At 40.0% G+C, this 21,989-nt stretch overlaps 1 protein-coding gene across 25 annotated transcripts in view; it reads left to right on the top strand.

The window, feature by feature from the left end:
* ptprk (protein tyrosine phosphatase receptor type K) overlaps positions 1-21,989 on the top strand; it is a 123,307-nt gene that overhangs the window by 52,285 nt on the left and 49,033 nt on the right. For all 25 annotated transcript variants that reach the window (XM_034220657.1, XM_034220750.1, XM_034220717.1 and 22 more), the window contains 6 exons: positions 7,136-7,296; positions 9,727-9,778; positions 9,863-9,921; positions 16,858-16,936; positions 18,585-18,700; positions 19,661-19,835. In XM_034220657.1, coding sequence (XP_034076548.1) covers positions 7,136-7,296; positions 9,727-9,778; positions 9,863-9,921; positions 16,858-16,936; positions 18,585-18,700; positions 19,661-19,835 — 642 coding nt within the window. The remainder of the gene's footprint in view (positions 1-7,135; positions 7,297-9,726; positions 9,779-9,862; positions 9,922-16,857; positions 16,937-18,584; positions 18,701-19,660; positions 19,836-21,989) is intronic.

Genomic DNA, 21,989 nt, shown 5'->3' with positions numbered 1-21,989 from the left:
GGGAAGGTTGCCTACATTACAATCTTAAAAAGCTAAATGTTATAACAATAACCAGCTATGCTATGTTGAGATGGTAACTGGCGTCAGAACAAATTAAAACCACAGCCTAAGAGGAATTTTTACTCGAGTATGAACAATGGTGCTAACCACATTAAGGAAAGCATGTTCAAATATTACAACCACAAATTGGCTTTGGGTTTGTTCACATCTTTTCTCTCTAATCCTTTCCTTTCCTCTAGTCTCCTTCCAACATTTCCTTTCCTTTCCTCTAGTCTCCTTCCAACATTTCCTTTCCTTTCCTTAGTCTCCTTCCAACATTTCCTTTCCTTTCGTCCACTTGTCCTTCTCGCCTCCTCTCTTTTACTCTAGTCTTCTTCCAACATTTCCTTTCCTTTTATTTCCTTTCGTCTACTTTTCTTGTCTCCACTTGTCCTTCTCGCCTCCTCTCCTTTCCTCTAGTCTCCTTCCAACATTTCCTTTCCTTTCCTCTAGTCTCCTTGCAACATTTCCTTTCCTTTCGTCCACTTGTCATTCTCGCCTCCTCTCCTCTCCTTTACTCTATAGTCTCCTTCCAACATTTCCTTTCCTTTTCTTTCCTTTCCTTTCGTCTCCTTTTCTGTCCTCTAATATACTTTCCTCTGTCCTCTTGCCTCACTGTGCCTCCTTTCTTCTCCTTTCTTTTGATCTCATCTCCCCTCCTTTCATATTGTGTCCATGTGTTTCCTTTCCTGTCATTTTGTCTTTTTTCCTGTCTTCTATTCCCCTTTCCTCTGTTGTATCATCTCCTTTGCTTTCCTTATTTCTCCTTTTGTCTCCTTTCCTCTTCTCTAGTCTCCTTGCCTCTTGTCTCCATGTGTCTCCTGGTGTCTCGCTTTCCTCTCTCTAGTCCTCTTTCTTATCATCTCCTCTCTTATCTTCTCCATTCCTTTCCTTTCCTCAAGTCTCCTTTCCTTTCCTCTCATCGAGTCAAATGTCCTCTTGTCTCCATTTATCTTCTTTCCTCACCTCTATCCTCTTGACTCCTCTCCTTTCGTTTCCTGTCCCCTTGTATCACTTCCTTTGCTTTCCTTATGTCTCATTCTGTCTTCTTTCCTCTCCTAAGGTCTGCTCTCCTCTCTGTTTTGGTAGATTACGACCATGTTACCATGACAATAATATGTGGTTATTTATCTCTCATGCTTATCATCCTGACACCCCAGCCCCGCTGACATTTAGAGAAAGGTTCAGTTCAACACCAGCCCTTTAGGATTTTCACATAAACACACACCTCCTCCCAAACTGAGTGTATACCTGCGGTCTTGCATATATTTACTATGACACAAGAGCGGGGGGCCTCATCCAATGGTACAAAATCTAACATTTAGTGATATTAATACAAAGTGGTGTCACTAAGCAGAGTGGGCGAGGTTAAATACGTGGCCCGAGCGCGCAGAAGTAATGCCGGGAATTAACATAGCATTACCTCCTGTAGGAGTGTGTGGGATGAGCGGGGGGGGGGGGGCACGGGGATGTCAGGGCAGGTTAATGGTTTGGAGATGTTGGTTCAGAGCGTTGCCTAAAGGTACGGGAGCACAAACTGACATTTGATGTGTTAATAATGCCAGCAGGGTGAGGGACAGTGGTGCTTGAGGATGGGAAACGAGGTTGCGGGAGGGGATAGAATAGAATTGGGAGGGATGAAACCCTCTTTAATGGTCACACATGCAGAGCACACACAGTGAAATTTGGCCTCTGCATTTAACCCATCCTAGTACAAGGAGTCTAGTACTAGGAGCAGTGGGCAGCTATTGTACAGCACCCGGAGAGCAATGGGAGTGAGGGGGGGTGTCCGGTGCCTTGCTCAAGGGCACCACGGCAGGGCAGGAGGTGAACTGAGACCTCCCCAAGTAGCAGTCCACACTCCATATTTTAGGTCTGGTCGGGGACTTGAACCGGCGACCCTACAGCTCCCAGTCCAAGCCCCTACTGACAGAGCCACTGCCGGACTAAAGAGATACGGCAAGGTCTTGTATTTGGAAGAAGGAGCAGGGAACGGGCGAGGGGTTGAGCTGAAATGCCTTGCCCTGGGAAACATTGTTAATGCCTATTATTAGGATTGCTGTTTTGTCAGGCTATCCCAGCCACCAGTAATTTAGGAGTCTCTGGTCCGGCTGCCGTCTCTCTGAGGCCGGGGCATGATTTAGAGAGGAGGCAGTAAAGCATTTGGGCTTTTGACCCCTTCAAACAAAGAGATATCTACTCCCTTTATTCAGGGACGGTTGCAGGGAGTATATGGCACCTCAAAGACCTGTGGGAGTTAGTTCATTTGACTGATTACCAGTTCAGAAGGTTGTATCTATAGTCAAAAGCATTGGGAGAACAAAAGGCGTCATATTAAGGCTTTACGTAGACGATATTTCAGCTAACAATTATAGTTTTGTTCATTATAATCCACATTGCTGATCACCATTTGTGCTTAAGGCGGTATTTAGAGTGGAGGGATGGATTGGCTGTTTTTTGAAATAGAGATAAAACTATTCAGTGTAATCTCTCTGAGGGTTGATGTTGGCACTAGCCTCCATGGCAGGGTCGACATGCCACGCTGGCAGCGCGCGTTGTGCCAGTTGAACATTCATGGGCTGGGGCTCTGGGGCTCAGCGGACTAAAGCAGATACTCTTGACTCATAATGTTGTCAGCCAGTACCACTCTAAACCTATTTGGCATGCCATTATCTCCATGTCTCTTGTCTCACTGTCCTCTTGTTTTCCACAGTGTACTGGCTAATAAGGGAGGAGGGAAAAAAGCATTTATACTGCAGTAGAGCTGCTCTCTGGTCCAATGGATGTTTTAATAATGAGAAAATAATGATGGTTGCAGCAACACAAATTAAGCAGCCTTAAAATGACCATTAAATCAAAAATCTATGACGGAATTCATACAAAACTTGATCAAACAAAAGTAGTATTTGTTGCATTGGATTGCATTTGATTTATTGAACCCCATGTTATTCGAAATAAAATGTTATTTGCTCTAATGATATAGAGCACATTTTAATCCGAATCGGGTTTATTGCCAAGAAGGGTGACACATACAACTAAATTGCTTGTGTTTAAATGGTGCATACAAAGTGCATAAAGCAATACATATTGGTGCTCTTAGGAGAATCTAGTATATTTCAGATTGTATAGAGGCAGTCAAAAGAAACACTTTAAAACCTCCATTCAAACGATAGATATTAAAGACAGGTTTATAGAAATACCAGAGGAACGGAAAGATTGAATTGTGAGGCGGGAAGAGAATCCAAGGTTTGGGAGCAACAATGGAAATTCCTAAACACCCTTTGATTTTTAACTGGAAACATGTGATGAAGAGCAGCGATAGAGTCCATGCAGGGCTTTCAAATAAAGTGATCTTCAAATCAGTTCCATATTTGACATTCAATTATCTTAGTGTTGTTGCTTTATTGTGGACAAGCGCCATCGTTGTTTAGAAGTATTTCACTGGGGTATGCTACACCAAGAGAGTCAGATTGTCTACATCCCACTCAGTATGGTTGGTAGCATATCATTTGTGTTCCTATTAGCTGTTATTCCAACTGAGGGCTGTTTCTGTTTTGCAGAAAAATACTCTATGTACGATTTCTCTGCTTCTGCCGCTGCTGTTGTTGTTATGTGACATATCTAGGTCTTAAGGCTGTCTCAGGGGTATTTTTAGCCCCGTCGTTACATTGTGCTGTTATTCTATTAGCGGCCATTTTAGTTCAAAGACATCAGCCATTTTACAAGCTGGCAGACTTCAGGTGTCAGATGTTCTTGGCATCATACGGTCTGCTTTCTTAACATGTGCGATCTGTCATTTGCATGTACTGTCGATCTTTTACTAATCATAGTTTTTCAAAAGCCATTTTTGTCTGATTTCTAGAACCCTGCAGGTGAACGGCTGCTTTACCAGGTTGGACATTGGCTATTTACTAAATATTATTCAGCTATTTTTACCAATCCTTTATCCATTTGTTTTTGTAATTTGTCAGCTGGCAGTGTTTTGCTAAGAAGAGGTACTAAAGGTTATATTTGTGTGTGTTTTGACATATCTGGGTCTCTGAATGATAGGAATATTTTTAGCTAGCACACCATCTTGGCAGCCATCTTAAAGGCACTTGTCACCATCTTAGTATCACTGCCAAAATATTGAGAAATAGGAGTGACATCCATCGTGTTTTCATTTTGGATTGATATAGATTACAGAGAAGGAGACAGAAGATGGTGCTGGCCTCGAGTCGTTTCTGTTGTGATGGCTGTAGCCCCGTTTTCAGATTTTGTGTCTTGTTGGGGACAACCAGGAAGTAGGATTTTCTTACGACTGAAATATAAGTGTGTGTTTTTTGTATGTGTGTGTGTGTGTAGGCGTGAGTGGGAAAAAGAGAGATCAAGAGAGAGAAGCAGAGCCAATCCAATAACTAGGATACAGTGTTTGGTTTTGACAACATGTGTGTGCGTGTGCGTGTGTGTGTGTGTGTGTGTGTGTGTGTGTGTGTGTGTGTGTGTGTGTGTGTGTGTGTGTGTGTGTGTGTGTGCACTAGTTGAAAGCCTCTTATGTTGTGCTGTAGTCTGCAGAGAAAAGTGCTTTCTCACGCAGATTAGCTAAACAATAAGCGATAATCACTATTGTTCTTCAGCTCATTGTATACAGCACATTGCTTATTGTATAATATGGAAATAGATTTAACCAGTTGGTTGGCGGTCTGTTTGTTCAACTAGAGCACAGACATTATGTTGTATTGTATTTTATTCTATTGAGAACTGTTATGGTAGTGTATCACTTCTCTATTTTCTTATAGTGCCACATTTTATTTTATTACACTCAAAGCTTCTATTGAGGTTTTTGAATGAAGCTTAAAATGTCTGTTGTCTGACTTAATCTTGTTCTTTTTTTTTATTGTCGAAAAAAATCCTCCTTTTTGAAATTTAAAAATGACTTTGAAAGTAAAGAATTAAGGACCCAAAACATATTAAAGATATTCAATTTATATTATTGCAAAAGAGAGGAAATGGCTAATCCTCACATTGGAGATGCTAAAACTAGCATATGTTTTTGCATTTTCCGTCTGAACCAATCGTGAAAGACCAAAATATATTGTAGTTATTCAACTTATGTTCACGTAAAACAGAAACGCAGCTAATCCTCACACCGGAGTGGCGAAAACTAGCATATGTTTAGCATTTTAACTTGAGAAACCATCTCAATAATTAATAATGAAAGATCGACAAACCAATAATCAACGCTTTGATTCAGTGCTTGTTCTATTCAATTCATTTATTTTATATCAATTAAATAGATATCATGTTTTTTTCGATGAGCTAATGTGAGATTGTGAGATTAGACATCAGGCAGGATAGGCTCACATTTCATCATATTTCACTGGAACAACATCTGGTTGAGGTCTGAGCTGATTACTGGAACATCTGGACGTCAGCTCACCCAGATTATAAATAATATCGAGCCACGTTCCCTATCATCCACTACTGTAGGTCCAAGGTATTTATTCAATAGTGACAGCAAGGATAATATTGACCTGTTGTACATGTATGCAAACTTAGCTAACCAGTGTTGACTGAAAACTGTCTCCGGAATCCTAGGAAGAATAAAACGAATGGATTTATATTTGAAGGCAGGCAAGAAAGGAGGAATCTTTTGCGAACAAAATAAGACAGAAAATGATAGCCCAGAGGATATGTTTAAAAAAATGCAATGAATCATGTAACGCCGCTTGGTTGTTGCAGGTAATGATATGTTGCAGCCTGTGGAATTTTTTTTTACAAGTGTGGTTAAGGAATCAAACATCAGCTACTGGCATAATGCAAACTGCAACTGGATACTTGGATACATGATTTTGATCAACTTTCACTCATTTTGATCGTGTAAACCTGCCTTCACGCTACACATTTGAACATTGTATTACCTGAAAGCTGCAGAGTTGATTTACCAAAATGAAAAGGAGACACTAAGGGAAAAAGAACATAAAATAAAGAAAGTAAAAATAAAAAAGGTATACTCCTTTCCTTTCTTCTCTTGCCCATTTCCAATGTGTATCTGGCTTGCTTAGAAACACATCATCACAAAGGGGAACAAAGGACAAAAACACAGTAACAAGGTATTTACATGTTTGGACGGGGGGGGGTTGATGACTGATTTATGTACCATAAGCCCAAAAGAAATGAGAGAAGAGAGTAAACACATATAAAGGAAAGACTAAAGGCTCTTTGGAGCTTTTGTTCTCATGATAGGATACTGCTTCAAAGTGTACATGTCAAACAGGAATGAGCAGGGAATAGAGAAGTTTACCTTGGCTTCCTGTTCTTTGTGTCCTAAATGACAGACATGAGCTGTTAATGGATTACATTCTTAAATTGGATTTCAGTGTTTAATGGATGGGACTCAAACACACAATGTTGTCACAGAAGAATGCTTCTGATAGTTAATAATAATAAATATCAGATGGATACAAAAAGGGGTTAGGGGTGATTATGATTCAAGATTACATTGTTCACATGCACACTACAGATATCACAAAAGACAACAAAACCAATAAGCAAAATAAAATAAAAACACTTATTTAGCTAAACCAAATTATGCAATGTTAAAAGTTGCTTTACATTTAATTGAACTACAATTACTTGAATTAACTGACCTGGCGTTGAAGAGCACTTATTTTTGTACACTTGTATTCACTCACTGTAATTGCCCAATTCACAGAACTGTTTTAGCTGTCGGTTTAAAGTGTTATGTCTTCAACGAGGATTATCTTCAAGCTTCACAGTAGCAGAGAGTTGGTTTACTCGTGTAGGTACATGTAAGGCAGGCAGTGTGACTACATCATCGTTTTTGACAAGTCCAGTCGTAGAAACTAAAGTACCCCCTCACCACTGCTAGTCTGTTAAGGCACTCAGGCACAGCAAAGAAGCTGATTAAGAGGTCTCAGAAATCAGAGATATGTTATCCTCCCAACAGAGGGGAAATTAACAGAATACCAGCCAGATAACAGTAGTTAAAAGTATATACATATTCAGGTTTAATTAAGAAAAACTTGTGAACTATATCCACCTTAAGTTAAATGTGATATTTCTTTGTTGACCCTCTCTTTGTCCTTGTGTTTAGGTACCTACATGTACGTGGACGTCTCACAGCACGATGAGGGGACGAAGGCCAGGTTTCAGCTGCCTGTGATGAAGGAAAACGACACTCACTGCATCGACTTCAACTATCTGCTCACTAGCCCCGGAGGCTTCAGCCCCGGCACCCTCAACGTCCTGGTGAAGGTACTGAGAACAAACACAACAGAAAACAATAAAAAGATGTAGTTTATTGCACTTAAAGGTCACCTATTAGGCAAAATCCTCTTCTTCATGTCTTTTCTACATCAACATGTGTCCCCTCTGCGTAAAGAGATTCTGAAAGTTTCAGGAAAAAAGATTCTCTCTCTTTTTGTCCTGATCCATTTCTATAAAAACCTGTCTGAAAATGAGCCGATCAGATTTCGGCCACTTTATGATGTCATAACGATTTTTTGGCTTGTGTCACCATTAGCCAATCACCAACCAAGGTAACCATATTTCGCTTACTATTTGGAGTACAAAAACAATCCTGATCAAATCCAATCAAATCAAGTTTTATTTATATAGCACATTTATAAATGATTTTTGGTCGAGCCAAAGTGCTGTACATAAAATAAAAATAGCCTACAGTAGAGACACAGTAGTCAGAATATCAGTATGAGAAAAACGACACCCTCTATCCTTAGACCCTCACATCGTACAAGGAAAAACTTCCAGAGAAAACCCACAGTTTAAGGGGAACATGGGAGAAACTCCAGGGAGAGCAACAGAGGAGGGATCCCTCTCCCAGGACGGACAGATGTGCAATAGATGCCGTGTGTAAATCGAAGAGATAATACATTTTACAGCATATAGACCGAATGTTAGGAAATGCATGTTTCTGTAATAAGAAGAGGAATCCACGAGGATGTCAGCTACAATCCTGTGGAAGCCATCAGGGAAGCAGCACGACGAGACCCAAGGCAGGACCGCAGAGACAGGTTCAGCCACGACCCGAAGTCCACGACTTAATCCAGAACTCAGGATAGAGGATCCAAGACACAGGACTACAGCAAGAGGATCAGCCTCGACTCCGGATCCCGGCGTAGATATAGATACAAAACAAGAAAAAGATTTGGCTGGGTTAATCGGAACAAGAGAATACACAGACACAGACAGAGAGGGAAAAGGTCATTGGATAAAAGTTATTCTTGATAACCCTCTAGAAAGATCTCATGAACTTCCCCACTCAATCTATCAAGGAATGGAAGCTAAGCAGTTTGATTCCATTTCATGTTTTTAAAGCTAGGATAGACGCTATACAATCAGAAAATATTGGTGTCTGTAAATGCTACTAGTATACAAACTGTAGTATCATATAATGTATAATGTCCTTTGTTTTCTGTCATGTTTGTATTAATGTTTGGAACTAATTGAAGCAGGTCACCATTGTAAAAGAGGTCTATGATCTCAATGGGTTTTATCTGTATAAATAAAGGTTTTGAATTGAATTGAATTGAATCAAGACGCGAGCAGTTCTATTAGATATAGGATAAGAAACAGAGATAGGGAGCACTAGATATCATTAGAAAGCTAGGAATATCCTCTTTCCAACAGTGTATACAACTCAAAATGTGTCTTCGGGTCAATGCGACTGATTTCGATAGAGCAGGTCACATATCTATAGACCTATAATATATTGATGAAAGAGAGTATTATGGGGGGACCTGTAACGGACTGAGACCGGACCCAGTAAACATATGTCCGTACCTTTTTTAATTAATTTTGAAACTGTGAACAAACAAAGCTGTTTAAAAGCCTTTGCAAAGTGTCTGAGGCGAGGTTTGATTTCACGAAACACAAGCTGGATTGCAGTGTTTGCTTGTTGTTGTTTTCAGGAAACATAAGGTTCTTCTACTCCATAAAACAACTCTAGATGAGTTCAAGCGCTGAGTAAAAGCGTTCTGTTTGTCACAAAACCAGATGGTGAACAGAGCCTCTTAAGTTAAAACAAAACAAAACAGGATTTATGGGAAATGTGGTCTGGATTTTGAGAAATCAAACCACAAATGACGCAGTTAGCCTGCAAAAGAGGCTTCAGTCGGTCTCGATTCAACCTACAGTTTGGGTAAGGTTGTACAATTAAGTGTAATAACTTCATTTAACAATAAAATGCTAACCTTTTTAAATCAGAAAACATACATCGCTGACACCCTAAGAATGTGTTTTGTTTCGAATAATAAGGATGATCTATCAAAATGTGTTCGGCAGACTTTTGGAAGTGTTTAGAAACCTAATTAACTGAAGATTGCTCATTGCAGCATTTCCTGGTCCTAAACAGCAGGGGAGTATTATAAGTCGGAAGTCTGCCCTTGAATTTCATGAAACTAAATCAAATCCACATTACTGCAAATCCTTGCTGAAGTATTGTTAAGCAAAATCGTTCTCCTACCATCGTAAAGGTGGAGGTATAACTGACAAAGACTTCTGACCTCTTCATTTGCATGAGACAGCATCACCATTAAAATATGTATTTTTGTTGAATTATTCATTGAATATCTCCTTGTAAATGAAGCGATGCGTCTCTGGGTGCGCCATGAAATATAAAGACTGTGTGTTATGTATGTTTTATATTGTGTTCTGTGTCTCTTCTAGGTAAACAAGGGTCCCTTGGCCAACCCTATATGGAACGTGACCTCCAACACTGGTAAATACCGGCTTCAATCAATCTCACATGTCATAACTTATTCAGATTTGATTGTCTTGTGTTGACCGTATCGTCGTCTTTCAGGTAAAGGCTGGATGAAGGCAGAACTCGCCGTCTCCACCTTTTGGCCCAATGAATATCAGGTAACTCCCTCAATGATACCCAACAGCTGTGATAATGAAGGATTTCTTTATCATGCAAATATTTCCTCTACTGCCACTCCCACACACACACACACACACACACACACACACACACACACACACACACACACACACACACACACACACACACACACACACACACACACACACACACACACACACACACACACACACACAGACATGCTGAGAGGCAGCCGGCTGATTTATCTGTGTTGACTGAGGCTCAGGAGGTGACGATTAGGCTAAAAAGAGGCTGAACAGAAATGTTGTGGGTGTTTGTGTGGGGTGTGGCGGCCAATGGAACATTCATATTGTTGTAAATGCTGCTGTATGTCGTTGTTTTTAATGAACACCTTTCTGACAATGGGATTCACAGAGGTAGAAATGGTTGCATGAGTGTTAAACAACACATTTGCTTCAGTGTTTCTTCTTCTTTCTTAATATCCTGCTGTCAGTCAGCATGATATGTGTGTCTTTGTGTGCTGGTGTTGACAGATGTGTGCACGTTGTGGGATAGCGTGTCTCCAAATGTCCTCGCAGGCATACAAACACACACACACACACACACACTGATCATGTTCACACACACAGCCTCGGGACCCTGTAATATTACTGCAAGGCGAAGTGTGAAAGCATCCTCCGAATGGCCCATCTGGAGCCCGGTCCCCCTCAGTGACTCTGGGAGGAGATCGCCAGCATGAAACCCGTGTGTCAACATGTTTTAATTGAACATAATCATCCTGGTTTGCTGAGGCTTATGTAGGCCTTTCAGGCTATGAAGCAGGTTATTGGATTTGAGGTTATGAAGCTATTTTTTCATGTTGGAACATGTTTCTGTTTTAGCACTTAGGCTTGAGATGTAATTAGACTGGTTTCACCAGGGGAAGCGTAGGCACATGCAGACACGTGTTGTGACACACACACACTCTGCACACTGATGTGCGGATAAAAGGCACACCCACACACTGGCAGCACTTTTTAGACTTTGTAATTAAAATGGTGTCTTTATTTAAAAGTTTATTCTGATTAGAAAACTTGCTTTTAGATGATCTTTGAGTTCCTAGACACTGTAATAAGTTAAACCCACGGCAGAGTTAGAGATGCAGTGAGTCCATTAGTTGGCTAGATGATGAATAGAAAAGGATTTGGCAACTATTTAGATGACGCAAAACAATGTATTTTGCATCGCATTTTTAAATCGGCCAAACAACCTTCTCATATAGTTATAAAAATAATGATGAAGTTTAATTAAAGCGTTTTTAGAGGAAGCCCTAAACCTAGATGAATAATGACGATTCAAACTACAACATGAAGTGGAAAAACACTCCTCGCCTGCAGATTTAGAATGTGTTGATGCTGTGGCCATACATGCATACATCAAAATGATTTATGCCTTTAGTTGATAAGAGCATGTTCTCCCTTCTCTGGAGTGATGATATGTCAGTCCGTAGCCTTCAGCACATCACAGTTTCTCCCATGTGAGGAGTTGTATACCGAGCTATCAGTAATCCGTCCTCTCTCTGACGAGAGCAGTCAGGCAGTGAGCGCTCGACACCAGCAAGATCGAAATACTGTCTCCTAAGAGGTGACCATCATCGGACCCCTGGATTCAAGGCTGAAATGAAAGTAAACAAGGAAACAGAATGAGCAGTGACTGAAGTGACCCTTGGTATTGTGGAAAACACCTGAAGCCATTTTTTTAAAAGACATGATCATTAATGGGGCAGTACACCTTGGACTAAGTCACATATGCAAGACACAAGGCACTCTTACATCTGGCGTTGGTCTTCAGTTGGAAAGGTTGCTATCAACATTTATTCTCTGGACAAATGACTGCAGTACTCACAGGTATGTATGGGGTCCAAGCAGCAGTGGTAGAAAATGACACCCAGAAGGGTATGAAAATGTTAGCCCTTTTTGGGCGCAATGCTATGTGACATGCATTTTAATGATAAATAAGATTAAGATGGATTTACTCTCCTCAAAGCCAACAGATTCAGAAACAGATCAAAACCATCTTTAATAGTATTTCCGCTGTTTTAAAAATCATCATCTCTGGTGTGAGACGCATATTTACTCACGCATATAGTGTACAAAATATGTAAGCACCGCTATTTACTTACCTAGATTTTTGGTGCATTTGTGGCGGAAAAAAAACAGGGAACAAATAATGACAACAAGGTGTATGCATTGGGAAATAATCTTTCACCAATGTTAAGTGGGGTTTTCTTCCATATCCACATTAACTTTGGTGAGAAAAGACTTGCAATGGACACTATGCATAATAACTGTGACTTGCTTTCGTGGACTTCATTTGACATTTTTTATAACTACGGTTATAATTTCTTCGAAAACTGATAAATTACGTTCATATATTTGCACACTCCTCACAAAGGAGGAGTCATGAGCTCATGCTATGGCTACTAAAACAATAGTGGTTGCATTAATAAGCAATAATCAGACTGTGGAGGCAGGCAGACAGACGGGGATGAAGGTATTAAAAGTCAACTGATGTCTTTCCGCCTCGCACTGAGCTATGAGTGAAAGATGATAGAAGAGAGGAAGACGGGAGATAGATTGGTAGGGGAGGGAGACAGAGAGGGGGAGAGTGTGACAAGCAGGGCATGATAAGCTATGGGTAAACAGTTCACGGCAGATTTCCCTTTACAGGTGATGAATGACAACAACGGCTCACCCCCTCACTCTTTCTCTCCCTGCCTCTCCTTTTTGATGGCCACCTCATCTCCTCCCTCTTCTCCTCTTTTCATTACAGCGCACCTCTCTGAGTAAACACAGTTAGAAAACAGAGAGGAGTTAGGGGAGAGAAATGGCTCGAAAGAGGGATGATGATGGGAGAAAAAACAGAGTGGAGTGAGTATTGGAGGAAGGGAAGAAGAGATAAACGAGGATGAGGAGAGTAGTTATTTAGACCATGAGCTGATAATGGCTGAAATGGAAGCACCTGTTGAATGCAGCATTCACACTCTACTTGAAATATCGGATTTAGAGAAGTAGCCTTGGACACAACCACTAAGAGTAGTAAATTACAGCTAATGACCATCATTTGGAGATCCCATTCAACATTATTCATCTTGTTTTTCCCCATTTGTTTTCTTCAGTATTGCTTCTTTTTGTAAGATGTGAAGGAAAAACCAATAGATGGGATCCAACCCTTCATTTCTCTACCTTACCATGTTTGGTTTCATTACTTGAGATTACTTTGATCCAACAGGAAGTATCTCATTTATCCTTTATGGCCTGAATGTATAAATCAAGTACAGGGTTCTTACGGTCATTAAAAACCTGGAAAAGTCATGGAAATTCAAAATGCTATTCCAGGCCCTGGAAAAGTTATGGAAAACAATATTTTTCCCAAAGTTTTGGAAAAGTAATGGAAATGTAACTAAAGTTGCATCAAACCTAATTTATATTTTATCTACAGTAATCGGCGAAATAGTAATACTATAATGATAATAAATACTGTATCGTATAGTAATGAAACGTAAAATGGCTTTTAACTGACGAGGTATTTTGCTGGTGAGAGATTTTAGTTGCTTTAGCCTGTAGAAGCTAGCAAGCCTACTATTTGATTTGTTGGATAGGCACAACATGTTTTAGACCTTATTTTCCTGTTCCATGTTTAAATAAACCATTTTCAGTGGTACCGCTGAGAAAGAGTAATTTCTTTGGTCATGGAAAATTAGGTAAAGGTCATGGAGAAGTCATTGAAAATCATTGGTGAAAAAGTGTATGAACCCTGCAAGTAGCAGTCACGATGGCAGCTTTGTATTTATCCAGTTTAGTGCACATCACCAGCTACTGTCACCGACTTTCTATCTGCCCTGTGCCAACTCTGATTGGATCCATCACTTTGACTGCACATTTAAATGGCGAGAGTCTTACTGTGGAGCTTCGAGTGCTCCCAGAATGATCTAAAGCCTATGGGGCACAGTTTCTGATTTAGTTACAACACTTAAGAGGGTTGATGATTTTGCATCTGATGAGCAAACGCAGCATTTTGGTTACGTAGGGTTTCTCCTACACTCTAAAAACAAATGCCTTGGCTCAACAAAGAAAATCAACGCAACAGTTTGCATCGATGTTTATTGAGTTAAGACAACTTCTAATGAAATTGTCTTAAAGCAACAAAGTTAGTTGAGTTAGGGGAGAAGGCTTTTCCTCTACAATCAGAGGTGTTTTTAATTACCACTTACTTAATAATTGGTATTATAAACACAAGTTTTGAAGTTGATTACTCAAAAGATTAAGTTGTTCCGACTTGTTTTACCACATGATTTAAAAGGAATTTAATGTTGTATGTACTTAATTACCCTCATTGTGAACACACGTTTTTAAGTTGACAACCATTTATAAATGAAGTTGCTCCAAATATATTGTATTCAATAGTTTTTTTTCTTAGCTTTTTCATGTTTTAGTCTTTAAAGAAAGAAATTAATTGATTCCACAACAAAATTATTAGGCAATTCACTTTTATTTTGAAATGCAGTTGTTTATTTCAACACATGATGTTTCAATCAGGAGAGAATTCATTTTGTTTGAACATTTATGGACACATGCCATATGATAAGGTGCATGAACACCTGAAATCACAGCTGACTGCAGGAGAGAGGAGAACCATTTTATAGTTTGGCTGCAGCATGTTGATTGGCTGCTGGAGAATGAGGTGAAATGTAATAGGTTAAAGAGAACGCCTGTGATGAGCTGATTATATGCAGCTGTGGAGTGAATGTATATACACCCAGTCTTCCTGAAAGAACTTGCGCTGAGCTTCATTTCAATCTTGAAAAAAAAGATAAATAACACAAATTTAAATTGCCCCACAAATAATAAAAAAACACATTAGCCATATTACCATGGGACATGGGGACACAGCAAATACATGCTGCCATCACAACGAAGTTAGAGGCCTTTGCATATTTAAAACCAGTGCCAAATATGTCAAATCAAACAAACTCTCAATGGCCACCAGTCTGCAGATCACACACATCAATTTTACAAAAGATGTAACAAAGATGTTTACACTGCCGACAGTCATTATTTCAAACAGTATGAACACATTTAAAGCAAAATGCTTGCTCATTCATTTGTTTCCCTCGACCACGATGGTTGCCATCGTATGGTCAGATCCTGGGGTGGACCGGTCACTGATGAAGGCGATATTCATGTCCTTTTGAAGCACATGAAATAATAGGTTAGCGCATAAGAGATAATGAATTAGGTAATGCATACTTTTTAAACTGTCACTCTTAGCTAATTCAGAGCCACGGTGGTATTGTTTTCACCTATTGAGTCTGCATGTGTGTGTCGTCATGGCAATGTGGTCCTGAAGACACACAGAGGTGCTTTTGAGTACTTTGTGTTTAAATGCATGTGAACAGATTTTGTCAATCACAACCGTGCACGTTTTAGTGTATCTTCTCATCTGTTTTGCAGGTTCCATACAATATGTGAACTGGTTAAGAGAAGAGCAGAAGCCACTTTTCAAATGTTACACAATCCTTTCCCCATGCCATTGCTGTCAACACCTATCCATGCTGAACGTTGCTAAGATATTATTGATTGGGGTGTGGCCAAAAGTGCAATATGCTTCAAAATGTAGCTGACAGAGAGCAGTGCTTTTGTCAGAGAGCACTGTGCTCATGGATTTTATTTTATTTCAAGATTTTTAATTACGTCGCTAAACTCCTTGAAAAGGTCCTCTTCCTTTTCTCCAAGGTACACGACAAGGCAGCGGATGGCTATAGTTCTCTGCGTACTTCAATTGTATTGTGCTATTTTTTAAAAAGGAAAAAAAGAGAAATGACCTAAATGAATATATTCTGAATGGGTGACTGCCAACAACTTGCATTTCAATGACAACTCTAAATAACAATCCTACCTCAAGAAGTATGTCCTTGATCTGCTTCACCGAGATTCATTTTTAATAAAAAGCAATAGTAACCAAAGTATGTTTACTCTCACAGTAGCCTCTACTACTTTGTATCCTCTCACAGAACTATTCACAGTTCAAAGGCTGCTAAGTTTGCCTATACAGTGCAACTACAAGGCTATCTAATGTATTTGAATGACAAAAGAAGACACTCACCTTAAAATGTCCTTTGTATATTTCTATTTGTCTTAACTGTGGGAACTTGTCAAGGCATGTTAAGTGGGAGTGGACTTGAAATCCTTAACTCAAGGTGTAGAACAATTGCATTACTTACTACAACTTGAATTTTGTTTTAAGTCAATTAACGCAGAAATCAGAGTTCAAATTACACACAATATTAAGTTGATGTAATTACCAACATTATTACGTCAACACAACTTATAAATTAATGTTTGCAACTTAAAATGTTTATCTAAATCAATTAACTCACATTTTTATCTTGCAACCATGCATTTAATTAAGTGGAGGTGAAAGGTCGCCTGAATTCGTTTTTAGAGTGTAGGAAACATTTCCAATGTTATTTGTGCTTTTCTACATTTATGATAGCTTTAAGTTATTCTATTCACAGGATAATGAAGGGTAAGAGCTTGCTCTCTCTTTTCTGTGCTTATTTTAATTAACCTTACTTTCAAAAAGTCAATTTCGAAGTGCACTCAGCAGAAAAGAAAACAAATAAAAGGAGAATGGGTCAATTAAAAGCTTCATATAATTTATTCAAAATTAGTTTCAGATTTATTTAATCTTAATTCAAGTATTTCTACTGCTACTAGTAATACTCTCCTTTAATGTGGAACCACGGTTTTGATGTATTTAGATTATTTTGCCTTTATTCAAATCTCTTTTGTAAAACACATTTTGAGCTGAATGAGACCTGTTCGAATAAATTATTGTATTTTTGAAACTATTTTACCCAATTATAATAGTAATGAAGACAAAAAAGCTAAATCTCTCTCCTTTTTTCTCAGGTCATTTTTGAAGCTGAGGCTTCGGACGGCGCCGGCTTCATCGCCATCGACGACATTCAGGTGCTCAGCTATCCATGCGGTGAGTCATTAGCATTGCCAGCAATTAGTCCTAGTTCGCTGAATAGCGGCTGATAGCTTTGGCCACTAATTAGACTGTACCTGGGATGGTTTCTGTTGCACTTGAATGGCTAGATAAGTGGGAAGGTGACACAGTGAGGGAGGGATGCGGCGAGAAGAGAAGACAAGTCGTGGAGAAATATGAGAGAAATAAAAAAAGGGGAAAGAGATCGGGGAAGAAAGAGGGAAGAGGAGAAAGTGAAGCGGGAAATGAGACAGTATTAGGGCAATCATAGAGAGAGAAGATTCTGACCACTCAGCAGTTTCCCTCTCTCTTTAACACACACACACAGTGAACAGTAGCTGTCTTGTCTCACGCTGACAGGAAAGAGATGAGGGCTGCGATCCATTTTAAATTCTCGCTACGTCTCAAATCGTCTTCTCTCCTTCGCTTGAGTGTTTCCTTACTCCCAGAGGGCAGAAAAGAGTTGCGACCGCAAAATGTTACCGTTAACAGAAGGGTCTGTTAATCTCAGGCCTCGGGCAGTTCCTGGAGGGTCTGTGTGTTGGATAGGATGCAATTACAACTCCTTTTGGTCATCTGTCTTGTAGCCGCACTGAAATCTCTGAGGACAATTGTAGTTTCTTAATAGATTCTATTGATTAAAAGTCATAAAGATAAACTGTCCTGCACCGCCCTCTTGTTCCATTTGTGAGGTCCGAGTATGTCTGTTTTCCCTTTCCCTGTCAGGAGGTAGCATTATGAACCTGACAGAAATTACAGGACATTCATTCTGTCAATAAAGTTACCTGCAATCCGAAAATAATACAAATAAATAAGCGCCCCAGTTTGTTAAAGGCGGAAGAGCAGGACTCCTAATGTGAGAGGGGCAAGTATTTGAAAAGGAATTAGTACTCCACAGTGGAAGCATTCATTCTCACAGCTGCATTTCTGGACACACAGGTTTGTGTGTGTGTGTGTGTGTGTGTGTGTGTGTGTGTGTGTGTGTGTGTGTGTGTGTGTGTGTGTGTGTGTGTGTGTGTGTGTGTGTGTGTGTGTGTGTGGTGTGTGTGTGTGTGTGTGTGTGTGTGTGTGGTGTGTGTGTGTGTGTGTGTGTGTGTGTGTGTGTGTGTGTGTGTGTGTGTGTGTGTGTGTGTGTGTGTGTGCACGTGCGTGTGCGCGTGCATGCAGGCTAGTCTGCGAGTGTGTGTTTTCATTCACCATAGTAGCTGCTATCTATGATTGCAATCACCTCCCCAGAATAAGAATATGATAGCTGAACTGGATCTTCAGGGTGTGAAAAGCTTATTTCATGTCGTTAGGAATCTGGAGATATCAGAATTATACATACTGGATGTGACATTGATGTTACCCCCCAGTGGCGATGCAGCACCGCGCTTCATCTGACTCCAGTAAAATCTAATCTCAGTAATAATAACCTCCTTGGTGGAGGTAACAATGAACCTGAGGGTTTGAAAATGTCCTGAAATGTACTCAGTGCGTGATAACCTGACCTGTTTGTCTTTATAACTCCCTCTGGCTCTGTCACCTTGTTTCCACTTCTTTTAACAGACAACTAATAAACCAAAAACATTTACAAATACAAATGCATACTGTTAACCTTGCTGTAAACTCAATGTAAGTTGTCTAAACCTCATTTGCTCTGTAGATAAATCTCCTCACTTTCTTCGTCTCGGGGATGTGGAGGTGAACGCCGGACAAAATGCCACATTTCAATGTATCGCTACAGGACGAGAAACATCCAACAACAAACTCTGGCTGCAGGTAAAACTATACACATGCACCACCATTAAAACAGCCTACTGCTATGGGGTGAATAAGAAATGATTGCTACACATTAATACTGTATTGCTGCAATGTGCCTGTTTTTATAGACAACAAGTCAACATGTTTTCATACTTAGGTTGTATGGTAAATAGCCCTGAAGATAGTTTTGAGATATTTTTCACCCTCTCAAATATGTCTTAGTCAGCACTGAAACATTTCAAATAACAAAATGTATCCCCATGTACTGATTCAAGATATAGTTGAATGGTTAGATAATACACAACAGATTTAATCGGAACTATACTCAACCCAAGATAATAATCATGTAAACAGTTTGATGCTCAGCACTGTGCACCGCAAACTTTTTAAATTGGTAGAGGCAGAAATCATAGCTCAACAATTTGCTAAATCTACATGGATGGATGCCATTCGGTGGAAATGGAAAACATGTTTTCTTTTGTCATTTGGGTAAACTAGCCCTTTAACATGAGACTTTTAATCCTTACTTAATGCATTACAAATGGAAACAAAAAATACATTAGCTTGCACCCAAAATGATGGTTTAGAAATAGACAAACACAAAGAAATGAAACGTGGCATTCAGTGTGCCATCCTCTGGACTGGTTCATCCAATAATAGTGTGTCATACTCACACACACACTCACACACACACACACACACAGAGAGCGACCCCCGGGCCATACATCCTAGCAGCTAACGTGATTAAGAGTTTAATAGCTGCTGATTTCATTACGGCTCTATTGTAGTCATGACCTTCAAACCTGCTGTCAGTGAGGCAGAGGGGGGTGTGTGTGTTTGTGTGTGTGTTTTCGGTGTGTGAGTGTGAGAGTGTGTGTGTGGTCCTGTGCTGCCTTGTGACCTAGAGCAAGGCAGTTTAACCCTCTACCAGCCTCTGCAGACCCTGATGTCTGTCTGCGTTTTTCTTCTGTGATTCAGAGGAGAAACGGAGAAGATATTCCCGTGGCTCTGACCAAAAACATCAACCACAGACGCTTCGCCGCCACCTTCCACCTTAAAGAAGTCACCAGTCAGGACCAAGACCTGTACCGCTGCGTCACCCAATCAGATCGCGGCTCCGGGGTTTCCAACTTTGCGGGTCTTATCGTCAGAGGTGAGTACTTTTCTTAAATATAATTTCAAGGTAATTTAATTGTTTTGCTATCCCTGCAGTACTTTTGTTTTATTTTGTTTTCTCTGAGTTATTATTTGATACCTAGCTTTCAATAGTGGTTAAAGCTGCTCGGGTGAAACACTATTGTATAAATATCCCTCATGTTACCCCACAAACTTATATAGTAATTCATTGATATGCTCACTTTTGGCCATGAAGGTCAACACCAGGTTACTTATTATACTGTAGTAAGCTAATAGGTGGCAATGCTAGCATTTAAATGTTTAGGCTATGTTAAAGACCAAACAAACACACAATTGTATACATTCCTTACATTTTAGCTCAGGCTTTTGTTCGTTTAACAATGCAAAAAATAATGAATGGGTAAGATAATATCAACAAGCTCTACCTCTAATACCACTTCACCATTTGGGGAAATCCATTTCCTGAAGCAACCGTTGGAAAATAGCTAAAGCTGCTAAGCTAATATTAAACAATCGCACTTTTTTCAGTAATCTGTTATAAAGTTGATTTGAATCTTTCGATGACCCTTGACCCAGTTGTATATATGGTGTTATGGGTAACTTCATATTGTGTTTAACTTTTGAAAAATGTTGAATGTTGTCTTTCCAGTCAAATGTGCACTCACTGTGTCTGACTGATAAAATATAAGTCGCTAACACAATAATGAGGTGTGTGTGTGTGTGTGTGTGTGTGTGTGTGTGTGTGTGTGTGTGTGTGTGTGTGTGTGTGTGTGTGTGTGTGTGTGTGTGTGTGTGTGTGTGTGTGTGTGTGTGTGTGTGTGTGGTGTGTGTGTGTGTGTGTGTGTGTGTGTGTGTGTGTGTGTGTGTGTGTGTGTGTGTGTGTGTGTGTAAATGGAAGCTGTGCGTGCTACAGCTGTCATGTGCAGCTGACATGTGGTTAATAAGGTGTCACCAATGTGTGTTTGAGACGGGATGCTTTATTCATTCACATCCAATACCTTACATATTCAATTCATCTCCCAGAGAGAGAGAGACAGGGGGAGGAGGGCAGAGCGAGGGGTGAGGGCGAAAGAGATTCAGAAAGAATGATAAGGGAGTGACAGAGAGGAGGAGGGGGAGAGATACGGAGGAAGAGGAGGGGTGTGCAAAGAGAGAAGTGGAGATGGTGAAGAAAAGTGAAATGTAAATAGTCTGCTCATTAGCTCGAGAATATCCATATCAGAATCAGGAATATGTCTGAATATGTAAACAGCCGAGCTGAGTTGTGTGTAGTATTCTGCATAAGGAATGGCAGAGGAGAAAAGAAATGAGGAATCAAAGCAGAAGCCAGCAACATGAATATTAATTTCAGCTGGCGTGGCTCAGATAATGGAGCTCTCACACTGTCCAGGTTAAAGGTTTGAATCCATGTCACCTGAGCAAGGGACTATCATCGCTTTACTTAGGGTTACAATCCCCACTGGGAGGGTTCCCTCTTTGGTCAAGAACACATGGCGTTTTTTGAGACGCCCTCTTCTGCAGGACCTCGCTGAAGTGGTAAGAATACATAAGTGGCTAATGTTTATTTATCATGAACATCTTTTTTTGAGTTTGAGAAGGAAGAGGGATGAAGGATCCGCTCAGCAAGAGGCATGTGTCTTAACATGAATAGGACTAATCTACATAATGAAAATAGACTCAGGTTCAGTGTGGCGCACTGAGCGGCGTGTGTGTCGTAGCCAAAGTCTGTCACTTTCTCAATATGTGGAAAGATGCTTCTGGAGCTCTGAGGGTTATTGTCGATTGTGAATATTGATCCAGAGTCTGGTTGTTAGAAAGATATCACAATAAAAGAATAAGCGCTGCATGTATGAATGTGGAGAGGAGCCTCATGTTTATTTATTAGAAATATCAGATGGGAGATGAGAGCCAGAGACAAATCAAAGGAACAGGGAACATGTTCATAATATTTCTTGAAAAGTATGCCTGTTGGAGATTTGAGATTCTCTGCAGGACACTGACGACCGTGAATATGGACAGAGTTAAGCTGCATTATTGATATTTATGCTTTGAATATTTATTTATCCTGGAAATTAAAAGGATAAAGAAAAATGAGGGGGGATTTATGGAGGAATCTGCTGAACCGGAAAATGTGAGTTTTGACTCATAAGAAAGTGTCAAAATATGCCTT

This window comes from Gymnodraco acuticeps, unplaced genomic scaffold (assembly GCF_902827175.1).
Source record: "Gymnodraco acuticeps unplaced genomic scaffold, fGymAcu1.1, whole genome shotgun sequence".
Taxonomy (NCBI): domain Eukaryota; kingdom Metazoa; phylum Chordata; class Actinopteri; order Perciformes; family Bathydraconidae; genus Gymnodraco; species Gymnodraco acuticeps.
Note: the sequence above shows the minus strand (reverse complement) of the source record. Positions and strands in the feature narration are given on the sequence as shown.